This window comes from Marmota flaviventris, chromosome 9, assembly GCF_047511675.1.
Source record: "Marmota flaviventris isolate mMarFla1 chromosome 9, mMarFla1.hap1, whole genome shotgun sequence".
NCBI lineage: Eukaryota > Metazoa > Chordata > Mammalia > Rodentia > Sciuridae > Marmota > Marmota flaviventris.
The window spans coordinates 5,838,354-5,852,777 of record NC_092506.1 but is presented as its reverse complement, the minus strand read 5'-3'; the positions used below and the strand labels follow the sequence as shown (position 1 = coordinate 5,852,777).

At 44.2% G+C, this 14,424-nt stretch overlaps 1 protein-coding gene and 1 pseudogene across 6 annotated transcripts in view; both read left to right on the top strand.

Moving 5' to 3' along the window:
- The first annotated feature begins 3,574 nt into the window (after positions 1-3,574).
- Positions 3,575-14,424, top strand: part of Kdm2a (lysine demethylase 2A) — a 111,702-nt gene continuing 100,852 nt past the window's right edge. Inside the window, exons 1-2 of one of the 6 annotated variants that reach the window (XM_027944642.3) lie at positions 3,575-3,653; positions 4,774-4,877. In XM_027944642.3, the coding sequence (XP_027800443.1) occupies positions 4,836-4,877 (42 nt within the window). In that variant the 5' untranslated portion in view covers positions 3,575-3,653; positions 4,774-4,835. The other 5 variants (XM_071616015.1, XM_027944640.2, XM_071616012.1 and 2 more) reach the window with 5 other exon arrangements.
- On the top strand, positions 13,799-13,899 carry LOC114100152 (U6 spliceosomal RNA; annotated as a pseudogene).

Here is a 14,424-nt window from a genome sequence, read left to right as displayed (position 1 = left end):
CCATTTTTGGTATTTTATTTAGAGACAGGGTCTCACTGAGTTGCTTAGCACCTTGCTTTTGCTGAGGCTGAGTTTCAACTCACAGTTCTCCTGTCTCAGCCTCCGGAGCCACTGGAATTACAGGCATGTGTCAGGCCAATGTCCTCTCTTATTCTGCACAACTGCTTGAGTATAAATATACAAAGCCTGTCTGTAGAAAAACCATTGTGTGTATCTGCTTAAATGTCCATTTCTCCCACTGCAGACTGGTTAACAGCTTTCAATTGGGAAAGAACTGGACACAATTTGACAAACTTTGTTCCATTTGCTGTCCTATTCAAAATAAGTACTATTGTTACTGTTCTGGAGCCTTCTTGGTTTCCTCCCAGTATGCTCACCTGAGTTAAATTTGTACAAGTTTAACTACAAATTTTGCTGAAGGTGAGACTCAGTTTGTACTTAAGGAGGGTCCAGCCTTAAGAAAAAAGGTAAGACCAAGCTGAGCTACTGCTAGAGCCCTCCACTCTCTCTTTACCCCAAGTAGGGTTGATCTGCAAGGAAAGAAAGCTATTTATTTTGCAAACAGCAATTAGGCCCAACACATCTTTCTTACTTCAAAACAAACTCCTGACTTTACAGTAACTGCAGAGCCAGAAGTCTATGAGGCAAATCTGGTTGAGGTGGTGTGAAAGATTACTGCCTCTAAAACCTATTTTACTATAGTTTGAAAGATAAGATCTCAGATCTCATTGTTTCAATGATTGTCTTCTTTGTATTGATGCACTGAAAATCTGAGAACTCAGAACACAACTGGTATAAGGATAAAGAATGGTATCGCCAGTGACTGAAACAAGACCACACAATGCTAACGAACCATTTTTGTTGTTCAGTTGGCAAGTGCAGAGTGCTGGCCTCCTCTATCAGAGTAATTATGCAAGCTGTTTAACCTTATTCTTCAATCTTCTATCTTCAAATGAATCTAAAGATACAAAGCATTTAGCTTGTCTTGGAAGGATGTTGAGAAACAAAGCACAGAATGTTAAAAAAAAATTCCTAAGAATGCATGAACGAAAACTTTGGGCTGTAATAAATACCTTGGGTTTATGCAGCGCCTTTAACCTAGAGTTCAAACCTTCATAGAAATAGGTGGTATCATTGTATCAATTGTCTTTCGCTAACGTCTTCGGAAAGTTGAAGGCTGTTTACGCGCTTATATGATTCACCATGTCCTTCCTCTCTCCTCCATTTCTTCAAAAGCTCGAAGAGTTGGAAACCAACGCAGGAAGAAAAAGATGTGTGACACCACTCAGCATGGGCATAGTGAAGTTAAAAGCGCCGACCTCAAGCACTTGGATATGTAACGCCCAAGCCACCATTCTTTATGGGATTTATAATTTAAACGGGCCCCAAAGCACGAGATTGGCTGGGGAACGGCCCTGATCGCGGCTGGGCTGATCGCATGGCATTGCTCAGATATCTCCAGCCAGGCTCCGTCGACGTCCAGACCTTGCCTGCCCGTCGGGCGGCTGTCGAACCTCAGGAGCCGGTCCGGGGGCAGGGCCGGCGCAACTCGGGCCGCCGCTGCCCCGCCGCTGACCCTCGCGCGAAGCTGAGCGCACCGAGAGGAGACATCTTCCCGGCTGGGCCTCTTGTGCCCGGCGCGGCCCGGGGCTGCAGGGTCGGCCTGGGGGCCGGGAGCGGCTCGCGCACCTCTCCGTGGGGGGCGCCCCGGCTCGCCAGGGGCGGGGTCACGCCCCACCCGGGCCGCCGGGGGCACCGGCGCCGCGGAAACCTGAGCGTGGCCGGGGAGCGGGGGCTTCCTGGGCCACCTCCCCGGGCGTCAGCGGCCCGCGGTGGGCGCGCCGGCCGCCGCCGCCCCCGGGCCGTCGCGGAGACCGCTCCCGCGCCGGGCACCTGCGGACGCCCTTGTCAAGCGCCCGGAGCTCCCCCGGGGGAGCCGAACCCAGGACAGACATGCTACTCCCGTTTTCTGCCCCTTCGGAGCGGCGAGGAGTGGGTGAGGTGGGCCGGGCCGCTGCGCCGAGGAGCCCCCCGAGCCAAGGGCGACGGGCCCAGTGGCGGGGGCGCCGAGGCCTGCCTGGGGATGGCGGGCAGGCCGGCCTTGGCCCACCGGCCGGCGCGCGAGGGGAGGGCGGCCGACGGGAATGCCCTGGCTCCCTGCGCACCCTCTCCCTGGGCAGGCCCGAGCGGGACAACGGGGTCGGGCCGACTGGGCCCGGCGGCCTGACCCCGGGGAACCCCGCTTCGAGGCGGGCAACGGCTGCCTAGCCCAGTTCGCCCGGCCCTCAGGATGTTGGGACTGTGACGGGCCGCCTAGGGCAGAGGGCGGCCGAAGGGGGAAGGGGAGCTGCTCCCCACTGCTCTGGGGGTGCTGTGCTTGGCGGGGGGTCGGGGGTCACCACCCTCCCAGGAGAGGTGGGGGAGGGCGGCCGGCGCAGCTGGCCAGCGAGGGGCGGGGTCACAGAGGCGAAATGTGTGTTCGGGCGAGGGTGTGTGGGGGAGGGCGCGCGCGGAGGACGATCGCGCCCTGCGCGCAGGCGCCAGCAGCCGGCCCGGCCCGAGCCCTGGAAGAAGGCCGGCGGGGAGCGGGGGCGGGCGGCCGGCGGGAGGGCGGGTGGGCTGACGCGAAGGGGGGCGGGGAGCCGCGTCGGCGTCGCGGGGCGCGGGCGATTCGAGGCCGACGCATCCGCGCGTGCGCGCGCCGGCGGCGTGTCCGCGTTAGAGGGGAGTGACGCGTGCGCGCTCACGTGCGCCTGGGAGAGCGGTAAGAAGCGCAGGGAAGCTTAAGGCGGTGGGGGTGGAGAGGTGAGCGGGAGGAGGGGTGGGGAGGCGGCGCCTGCGCAGTGCGCCGCGAGGAGCTGTGTGTATGTGAGAGTCTGACGGGTTCAAAATGGCGGCGGCTGCTTCAGCGGCTCCTCCTGTGTGAGGGAAACAACACCCCTCCCCGGCAGCGGCGGCGGCGGCGGCGGCGGCTGCGGCTCGCAGAGCACCTTCCCTGCGGCTGGGCCTGTCGCCGCTCTGTCTCTCCTGGGCAGGGGCCGCTCCGGGAGGAGGGGCAACGCCAGGGGGCCCATCCCCCGGATTCCCTCCTCTGTGACCGGGGAGTAGCCGGGGACTCGTCCCGCAGCGCAGACCCGGCAGAGCGGGAGACGCGAGGGCAGCCCGGCCCCCAGCCCGGCGCGCCGCGCCGCTCCCGCCCTCGCCGCCCCCCGGGGCCGGGGCCCGCGTTCCGGGGGGCCGGGCGGCGCGCGGAGCCTCGGCCCGGCCGGTCTCAGCTGATCGGCCGCCGCTCCCGGGCCCGGAGGCGGCCGGCGGCTGCGGGCGAGGGCACGGCGGGGAGGGCGCTCCCCTCGGCAGGGCCGGCCCGGGGCACGGGCCGGGGCAGCTGACGGCCGGCCGGGGAGCGGGGGCGCGGGCTCGGAGCCCGGGGGTCGTGCCCGGCTCCCGGCGCCTGCGACTCCCGGTTTCCAAGCCAGAAGAGGAGGTCGAATCGGCAACTGTTTCCTCTCCTTTCCGGGTCGCTCTGACCCTCTCTGGATACTGGGTTGACCCGCGGAAACACCGGAGACGACGTGTGGGATTTAATTTTTCCTCTGTCTTTGGACTCTTTTTTTACTTCTCACTTGGACAAGAACTCAAGAGCGAAATCCCCGGTGAGAATCCCCCTCCCCCCGCCTTGGGAAGTTTGGTTCTCTGTGTTGTCCTAAAGACTTAAAGTTTCTGCCTCTTTTCCCGGTGGGTGAACGGTCGAAACGCCTTCCCCCGGGGGAGCCCGGCGAGACGTGCCGGCTTCCCCGTCCCGCCCGGGGGGTGCAGACACCTTGCCCCTCCCGACCGCGGGCAGTGCCACGATCTGCTCTCGCAAACTATGTCATCGGGTCCTCTGGTCTACTAGCAGTTCTGAAGGATGCTGCTGTTAACGTGGCGGTAGTGTAGTTACAAAAGAGAGAAATCTGCATTCCCAGTGGAAGCCATTATCCACGAGAGTGTTTAAAAAAATGAAAACCCTTGCTTGGTGTTAATGGATTGACTGACGCGCCAATCGGTCTTTATTTAATTTTTGGAGAGGACCTAGTTTATTCTTATTTATAAGTCGAATCTTATTACTTTGTCCAAAAAGAAGACGGTATTTTTGTCTCGGATTTGCAACTCTCAAATTTGTTTCAGAGTTGTACACATCTTGGCTTGGGGGTGGAGAGTAGGTCTGGGAAAGGAAGGAGACGATTGTGTAGGGCCTTATGGGAGGGGTATGGGGAATTGTTTGCAGTCTTTCTTTAAATCCTGATTTCTTGTCCTCTTTTTATATAGATAGTCTGCCCTTCTTTCCTTAGTTTCTAATTACTGGTGTGAGAACTAATTTGGTTAGGATCTGGATTAGTTCAGTGCGTGCTTCACCTGGTCAGCTCTCTAGAGATAAAAGTCCTGGACTTGTTTGCTTGCTTTTTCTTTTTCTTTCTTTGGCTAATGCTGAATTCAAGGGGAGCTTTGGTAATTACAATCCCTTGGGCAGAAATAAGTGGTATGGCCTGTCCACACGGAACTGAAACCAACATCTCCTTTTGCCTAGGCCTCGGACAGTTGTAATGTGGTGATTAATGTTGAACATGACATAGAATCACTTGCCCAAGAGCAGAAAGATCCTAGACTTATGAAGGGGAACCTCATTTCTACAGAGCCTTTAATTAACACTCCTTTTTTTAAAAAAAGTTCAAGAATGAGTTCTCATCTCTGCCCATATCATTATTCTTCAGTGTTGCAATCTGGTTCCTTAAGGAGGAAGAGGAAGGCAGCCCTGGAGTGGTTTCTTTACAGTAATTTCGACAGAAGAGAGAGAGATGGAACCCGAAGAAGAAAGGATTCGTTACAGCCAGAGATTGGTTAGTATTTTCTGCCCCCCACCCCAGTTTTGAAGTAGAATAACTATTTTGTTTCCATTTGTGAACTTAATTTTATTTAACTTTTCAGGTGGCTTTTCTGTGCACCAGGGGATAGGGGGTGGTGGTATATTAATGTCCCTTTTGGGTTTTGGCCAGGTGGTTAAGGCCTTAATATTCATTCTATTTGGAAATGGCATTATAGCCTTAACTTATATAGAAACCATTGCAAATCAAAGGATTTTTGTGGATTATAGACAGGATTCCTAATTTTGCAATATGGTATTATAATCAACTGAATAAGTTACATTAGAATGTATATTTTTAGGGACAAAATTGAGGTAGGATAATTCTGTAGGATTATGTGGTACCAGGATTTATCCTTTTTGAACTGGAGAGTAAAACTATTATTTTAATAATTTAACATGTTGGTAGGTTTGGGGGTTGTCAAGGGGATTGATTGAAGGCAGGTATAATACTGAATGTTGATAAAGTTCTATATTTTGTATTTTGGGAAGAATGTATGAGATGTATCTTGTTAAAACTTTGTAGTCATGACCTGGAGGGATTAATTTGTGAGCAGGAATACTTTTCCTGTAGGCCTTGCTTTCTTATGATTTCTCTGTTGGAATTCAAGCATTTGATTTTCTCTTTGGTCAAAGAGAGTTTTATTAATATTCTCACCAAATAATCATTTCAAAAAATTGAATTCGTTTTTGTGGAGTGGGAGGTAAGGAAAGCCAAAGAATGGTATGTAGTAGTGAAATTTGCTGAACTGAAAGGCCTAGGAGAATACTAAAGGAATTTATGGTGGTTTTATTTGGCTCTGTGTTTTACACTCATTTTGGAGGAAAAAGGAATAGTTCTCTAATCCATTTTCTGATGCTCCTCAGTCTTTTTGAGAAAAGACTTCATTTTTCTTTTTTTTTCAATGTTATTAGTGAAAGGGTTTGGGCTATATTAGAATGGTGTCCAGCAAGCATGTGTTCTGGTGAATCTTATTTCAAAGATTTGTGCCTATTTCCAATTCATGTGTTCAGATTTTAATTCTTCATGTCTAACTTTTTCAAATAAAGTGTATCAGTAGTGCAGTTTTATGTTTAGAATTTATCTATGGGAAAAGAAAAAGAGGATTCTGCAAAATTCTCTTATCAGATAGTCACTGCTATATGGAATTTATGTTTATCATGTCAGGCTTATAGAATTGTTTAACTGTTAAGGATCTAAGTGATCTTGGGGTGTAGTTTTTTTTTTTTTTTTTTAAAGAGAGAATTTTTTAATATTTATTTTATAGTTTTGTGGGGTTTTTTTCGGCGGACACAAAATCTTTATTTGTATGTGGTGCTGAGAATCGAACCCAGGGCCGTGCGCATGACAGGCGAGTGCTCTACCGCTTGAGCCACATCCCCAGCCCCCTTAGGGTGTAGTTTTTGAAGGAAGAATCTTGCACTAAGCAAAACTTTTCATATTTTCAAGCAAGGATGAGAGGTATAGTGGTAAAGAAATCTAAATACTCTTATGACTTTTTTTCCTGTTAAGGTTTATTTGTTTCTTTCTTTTTAAATGTAACTTGATTACTACCTGTTGCACACATTAACTTTTTTGGGGAGTGAAAGGGTGGGTGTTGAGGATTGGACTCGGGCACGTGACTACTGAGCCACATCCCCAGATCTTTTTTTATATTTTATTTAAAGACGGGGTCTCACTGAATTGGTTAGTGCCTCACTTTTGCTGAGACTGGCTTTGAACTCCTCATCCTCCTGCCTCAGTCTCCTGAGCTGCTGGGGATTACAGTCGTGTCCCACTATGCCTGGCACACATTAACTTTTATCTTTCTCTCTCTCTTCTTTCTGTTTTTGTATGGGGGAGTGAACCCAGGGGTGCTTAACCACTGAGCCACATCCCCACCCCTTTTTTGTATTTTATTTAGAGACAGAGTCTTACTGAGTTGCTTAGGGCCTCACTAAGTTGCTGAGGCTGGCTTTGAGCTCATATCCTCCTGCCTTAGCCTCCCAAGCCACTGGGATTTCAGGTGTGCACTCAGCCTCTTTTGTTTTTCTTTTCTTTTTTTGGTGCTGGTGATTGAATCCAGAGGCACTTTACCCATGAGTTACATTACATCCCCACCTTTTTATTTTATTTTTTTATTTTGTGACAGCATCTCCCTAAGTTGCTTAGCGCCTTGCTAAATTGCTGAGGCTGGTCCTGAACTTGTAGTCCTCCTGCCTCAGCCTCTCTAGTTGCTGGGATTACTGGCATGCATCACCATACCCAGCCTTATTGTTTCTTTTGGTTACCGTGCTTCTTCTCTGTGTGTGTGAATGTGTGTGTGTGTGTGTGTGTGTGTGTGTATGGGGCTAGGGATTGAATTTGGGGTGCTCCAATGCTATACATCCCTAACCTGTTTATTTTATTTTGAGACATTTGTTGTTATTGTTTTGTTACTGGGGATTGAACACAGGGGGAGTTTTACCACTGACCCACACCCCCCAGCCCTTTCTATTTTTTTTATTTTGAAATACGTCTGGCTAAATTGAGACTGTCCTTGAACCTGTGATCCTCCTGCTTCCCCAGTAGCTGGGATTATAGGCTGTGTCATTGTGCTGGGCTGGTTAATGTGCTGTTGTAGTGGTATTAAGAGTGTATCATGTATTTGATGGTGGGGATCTTTCTTAGAATTTTGAATAATGGTTTTGAATATTAGGGTGACTGATATTTGTTTTCTTATGATTGCATGACAAAATTATACCTGAAGTATGACTTTTTTTATTTTGGTGAAACCTGGATTGAATCCAGGGCCTTGTGCATTCTAGGCTAGTGCTTTGCCATTGAATTACATCCCAGCCCTCCTATAACATAACTACTACTTCTTTTTCTTTTCTTTCTTTTTTTTTTTTAATATTTTTTTAGTTGTCAATGAACTTTTTTTTATTTATGTGCAGTGCTGAGAATTGAACCCAGTGCCTCACACATGCTAGGCAAGCATTCTGCCACTGAGCCATAACCCCAGCCCCACGTAACTTCTTTTGATATGAAAGCATGTTGGGAACTTATTTGAGTGGCAGTCTGCTGACCAAACTTCTTTTTGGTACTAGGGATTGAACCCAGGGACACTTAACCACTGAGCCACATTCCCAGCCCTTTTTGTTTTATATTGAGACAGGGTCTTGCTAAATTGCTGAGGCTGGCTTTGAACTTTCAATCTTCATCCCTCAGTTTCCTAAACATTGGGATTACAGGTGTATGCCACCACACCTAGCTCCAAACTTTTTTCTTTTTAGTGGTGCTAGGAATTGAACCCAGGACTTACACATGACAGGTGAGTGCTCTACCATTGAGCCACATCCTTAGTCCTGGTCATTCTCCTGCCTCAGCCTCCAGAGTTGCTGGGATTGCAGGTGTGTTCCATCACATTCCAGCTAGAATTCTGTATTGATTTAAGTTAGATCCTATCCTAAGTTTTAAGATTAATGTATAAACAGGGTAGAGAACATCTATTAAATTAACTTACTATAAAACATTTTTTTTTGTTTTTCTTTGTTCTCAATAAGTTATGCTCATTTTTGGTCAGGGGTTATAGCTCAGTGGTAGAGCGCTTGCCTAGCATGTGTGAGGCACTAACTTCCATCTTCAGTACCACATATAAATAAATAAAAACATAAAGGTGTTAAAAGAAAGTTTGTTTTTTTTTAAAGTCATGCTCATTTTTATAATGGTTGACCACATTTAATTTTTTTGTTCAGTGCTGGAATTGAATCCAGGGCCTAGTGCCTCCTAGGCAAGTGCTCTACCACTGAGCAATACTGTGAGCCCCATTGTGTTATAGAACTTAATCTTTTTTGGTTTTGCAGTGATTGGCCAGGGAACGTGAAGTTTGAAAAGGAGACAAAATGACACATTTATTAATTTAGCTTAGTAGGTAAATTTAGTTTGTTCCCATGCAATATATATTTTTATTTACTTATTTGGGCACTGAGGGTAGAACACAGGGGGTTACCACTGACCTCCATTCCCAGCCCTTATTTATTTATTTATGTATTTTTTGGTATCAGGGGTTGAACCCAGGGGCATTTTACTATTGAGCCACATCATCAGCCCTTTTTATTTTTTATTTTGAGACAAGGTCTTACAAAATAGCTTAGGGTCTTGCTAAATTGTTGAAGATGGCTTTGAGTCACTGGGATTACAGATGTGTGACACTGCCTCATCTTGACAAGTCGTTTTTTAAAAATCAGAAATAGCTAGTTTGTGGTCACTGCCTGTATATATTTAAGCATTCACTTACAGGGAATATTCATCATCATATCTCACAATTCCCTAATTTAAAGTGTTAGTTAAGCTGGGCATGGTGGTACATGCCTGTAGTCCCAGCTATTAGGCTAAGGCAGGAGGATCTCTGCCTCAGCAACTTAGTGACACCCTGTCTCAAAATACAAAACAAAAGGACTATGAGGGATGCAATTCAATGGTAGAGCACCCCTGGGTTTGAGCCCTAATACTGCCCCTCCCCTCAAAAAAGAAGTTGTTAAATTCATATTAATTCAATTGGTGAATTTTTAGGTTTTTGGAACCACATTATCTCTGCGTAATTCTTATTATTGCCTAGAAAAACCACAGGCAAAATAATAAGCATCTAAAATATATATGTGAGTTTTTTTGTTGTGTAGTGCAGTGATCTTCAGCTTTAATTTGGATCTTTTAAAAATTTTATTCGAAAAGATGATCTGTGTTATGTATTATAATATACTGGGTTATGATATCTGCTCCCCACCTATATAGCATATTGTACACAGGGTTATATTTCATGGAAAAAAAAATCACTAATCCATTCCAAAGGCAATTGTAGAAACAAATGAACATTCAAGTCAATATAAAAAGAAGTGAGCATACTTCAGAGTAAAGGTAGTTATACATACAACCTGATAACTTTTACTCAGATTCACCTAATCCTGGTGGTATTATCTGAAGGGGGGAATGTCGATTTACTTGAGAATTCAGTTTGCTTGTGAATTTTGATGATGAGATTAAGTAAATTTTCTGAAGGTTATTATCCCATCTGATGTTTAGTCCTGCTAACATATATGATATGTGATTCAGTCTTTTTTATCTGTTGCTAAGAATTGGGGACACTGAAGTCCTGGTGATATTCCCACCTTTCCTGGGTTAACCTTGAAATTGTCTCTTTGAATTCCTTTTACAACATTCACACTTTGAATGGCTCCACTGTAAGGTCTTTCTGACCAGGAATGTATGAGGCAAAATAGAATACTAATTTTAAGCCATTTTTTTCCTTCCTAGCCTGAAGTATCATATTGTTAACAACTAGCAAAAAAATTATAGGTGGTATAAATTGTTGCATTTGCTTACTTATAATTATTTCATCAGATTTAGCTTTCAGTCTGTTGGTGAAGGAATATACTGTTCTGATTGTTGTAGCCTCCTTCCTGATGATGCAGGAAAAACTGGACCATTTTTGGGTGATTCAAAATGCAGATAATGAGGGAGCTAATTCTTTTTTCTAACCCGGTAAAAGTATCTTGGGTACCCATAATGAGGACTATATTTAAGCCTTATCACTTTCTCTTGTTATATTTTGCTGAATACTAATCACTAGTGAACTTAAATGTTTGTGTATAGCTTTCTGCTAGAGTGTAAGCGCCATGAGAGTTAGGGAGTTATTTTTGTACCTTCTGTGTGCTGAGTGCTTCACATAGTGCCTGGTATGTAGCAAGTGTTCAGTAAGTATTTGTTGATTTTATTGAAATCCTTCATGTATACTTTGCTACCAGTTTTCTTAAATGCTAGGAGTGGGCCACTATAATGGAGGAGAGTTTGGTAAAAAGGGTTGATCAAGATATCTGGATATTGAGTATTGAGTCTTGCAGTTTAGATAAAAACCAGAAGGCCTAGCTGTAACACATAAAAACATGTTTAGCACACATGTCAGATGAATGCTTTTATAGTATTTGAGCCATTAAAACAAATAAGGAAATGTCTAGTTGACTTTAAAAGTGTGATCTGAATTTTAAGTTCTCCTACCTCTATCCTGTCCTAAGACTTCTACATCAAGGTTTTTGATTATCTTTAAGTCTTGAAGTTGTGAAGTTGCAAGCAGTTGTGTTCATGTTATTCTTAGATCTTGGTTTTGGCCATTAAGTCAGGGAGTTGATATGTTTACTATATATCCTGCAGAGGGTGTTGTCCTTTTGTATTTTTTGTTTTGGGGATATGGATATCCTTAATCAGGTTTCATTAATTTTTTTCTGTATATTTAATTTTGGAATGATACTTTAAATTTTGTTTTGTGCTTTCAGAAACATCAAAAAGGTTAAAATTCAGTATATACTTAATTTTTTTCTTTTTATTTATTTTCTTCAATAAACATTATATGCCAGTACTGTAAGGTAGCTGGTGTGGTAAAGGGTTTTTATTTTATTATTATTTTGTTTATGGTGTAGTTTTCAATCTTAATTAAAAAAATATATTTTTTTTATTATGAAAAGAGAGGTTCAAGGAGGGACCATGATTTGCCCAAGAGTACAAAGTTGATAAGGGTTAGGATCAGACCTTAAACTCAAGTGCCCTGACTCCAAACACATTTCTTTTATATCATTTGATCCCTTTTGTGGTATACTTCATACAGAAAACAAATGATACTCTTTTTTATTGTGTTAAGCTATAGAGTTGGTATTTCTGCTTTTTAAAGGCTACTTTGAAATTTTCTTCCCTAACAGCTGTCTGCCTCAACGTCTAAATGAGAACTATAAATATTTGACAGCTAGTGTTTGATCATGTTTTTAAAAATCTGCACATCCTTTTTGTGAAATTTGAATTCATTGTACTTGATCTATTAAAATAGCAGTGTTGTGCAGTTTGTGTGTATGTAAGCTTTTTATTTATGCATGTTACTCATATCATTGTTTTCTGTTTTAAATTTTAGGTTCTTGGGGTTTTTCTCTGTCTGTGAGTACTTGGTAAAAACTTAAACCCTAAAGATAAAAGGCAGCAAATAGTGACCAAACGAATGTTTTTGGCAAAAACAGTGGTGAAGGCCTCCTTCAGGTAGGTAGAGAGGAGGAGGGAAGAGGGCGAACTTTCAGGTGGTAAAGACAGCATAAGCATTACTATGGAGTTGGAAGCCTTTAAAGCCTGTCCTATGGATATCTGATAGACTGGTAGGACCCAAGTAGGTGGTTTGTTTTGGGAGGCACTGCTGAATAATACTGGGAACACATTTTAAGCAACTTTGAAAGCCAGATACGGACAGCAGACAGCTATTCGAAGTTATGGTTTGTTTTAATAGAATAGAGATTTGATCAAAGTAGTGTTTTGGAAGACTAACTCCTGCAGTTTTAGGTCAGGGGCTTGTCTAGAATAATATGAAAATAGATTACTTTTTTTTTTCTTTTGGGTACTAGGGATTACTAAGGGGCACTTGACCACTGAGCCACATTCCCAGCCCTATTTTGTATTTTATTTAGAGTCAGGGTCTCACTGAGTTGCTTAGAACCTCACTTTTGCTGAGGCTGACTTTGAATCCCTGATCCTCCTTCTCAGCCTCCTGAGCTGCTGGGATTACAGGTGTGTGCCATGGTGCCTGGCATAGGTTTACCTTTTGAAGTGACAGGTACTTGATCTCTCTTTTTTTTTTTTTTTTTTGGTACTGGGGATTGAATCCAGGGGCACTTTACCACTTAGTCACATCCCCAGCCCTTTTTATTTTTTATTTTGAGACAGGATCTTGCTAAGTTGCTTAGAGCCTCACTAAATTGTTGAGCTGGATCTTAAACTTGGGATCCTCCTGCCTTAGCCTCTTGAGTTGCTGGGATTACAGGTGTGTGCCATCACACCTGCTAGTATTTGAACTCTTAAGGCAGTGGTTTTCAAAGTGTGATTCTCCTCAGCAGTAGCATCACTATTATCTAGGTGTCTGGAACATGTTAGAAGTACACATTCTTGGGCTCCAGCTCAAACTTACTGAATCAGAAACTTGTATTGGGCCCAGCAATCTGTTTTAACAAGCACATGATACTGATGCATACAAAAAGTTGAGTATTAATGCCCTAGATATATATTAGTAGAAATGGAAAGGAAAAGTTAGAACGAAAACACATTGGTACTGAAGGAATGATAGAACTTGATGACTGCTAGATAGCAGTGTGTTATGATAGAAAAGAGCTTAATTGGGGATTGTGAGCCCTGAGTTCTAGCATCAACCTTATTACAACTGGTTTTGAACAAGACTATTGATTTTGGAGGCAAAGACAAGGTCAACTCTGGGGTTAAGCTTGGTTTACCAGGAACACAAGAGGTAGGAATCTTTGAATGGAAAGGGAGAGAATTCAGATGAATGTTTTAGATAATTGGAGATGTTGACAGATTTATTTAAAGCAGTGGGTTCTCAAATGGGCTTGACTTTGTTCCCCAGGGAACAGTTGATAGTATCTGGACACATTTCTGAGTGTCAGACTGAGAGAATGTGTTCTACTGGTGTTTTGTGGGAAGAGGCTAGGGATGATGCTAAAACATCCTATAATGCACAGATCAGGTCCCCACAACAAAGAATTAACTGGTCCATAATGTCAGTAGTGTGAAGTTGACAAACCCTGATAAAAAGGGTTTGTTATTAGATAGGTTCTATTTGTATTTGTATACTAATTGTCTGCTGTTTGGTTAGAGTTATGTGTCTAAGCTATAACAGTCTCAAGATTCTGTTTCATAGGACTTTGCCCAAAAGTAAACATGAAGCATTTTTTTTGTTGAATTTTCACAAAACAAACTACTTGGTCTTAGCAATCCTCAACCCAATTGCAGATTTCTTTATTACTCCTTTTAATTCCAACTAAGATCAACTAGTTTTGATAAACTAAGAAAGGATTCAGTATCACGGGATAAGTGAGTTATAGCAAGAGATGTCTTTTTATGCACTCTTCAGCAGTACAGATACAAAAAGTGGACCAGTATAGAGATTAACATGGTTCTGCACAATGATGACATGAGAATTCATGAAGTGTTCCATATTTTGAAAAAAAAGAGAGCCAGGCACGGTGGCACATGCCTGTAATTCCAGCAACTCAGGAGGCTGAGGCAGGAGGATGGGGAGTTCAAGGCCAGCTTCAGCAGATTAGCACTTAGCAACTCAGAGAGTCACTTTTTTAAAAAAAATATTTTTTTAGTAATAGTTGGTCACAATACCTTTATTTTATTTGTTTATTTATTTTTTGTGTGGTGCTTAGGATCGAGTCTAGCACCTTGCACGTGCTAGGTAAGCGCTCTACTGCTGAGCCACAACCCCAGCCCCCCCCCCCCCCCCCCCCCGTTTCTAAATAAAATATAAAAAAGGGCTGGGGATGTGGCTTATTGGTTAAGCACCCCTGGGTTCAATTCCTGGTATCCCCGCCCCCCCCAAAAAAAGAATGAGAAATAGCTTTCTGATATTCTTTTTTTTTTTGGTACCGGGGATTGAACCTAGGAGTGCTTAACCACTGAGCAATCCCCAATGCTTTTTATATTTTATTTTAGATAGAGTCTCACTAAGTTGCTTAGGGCC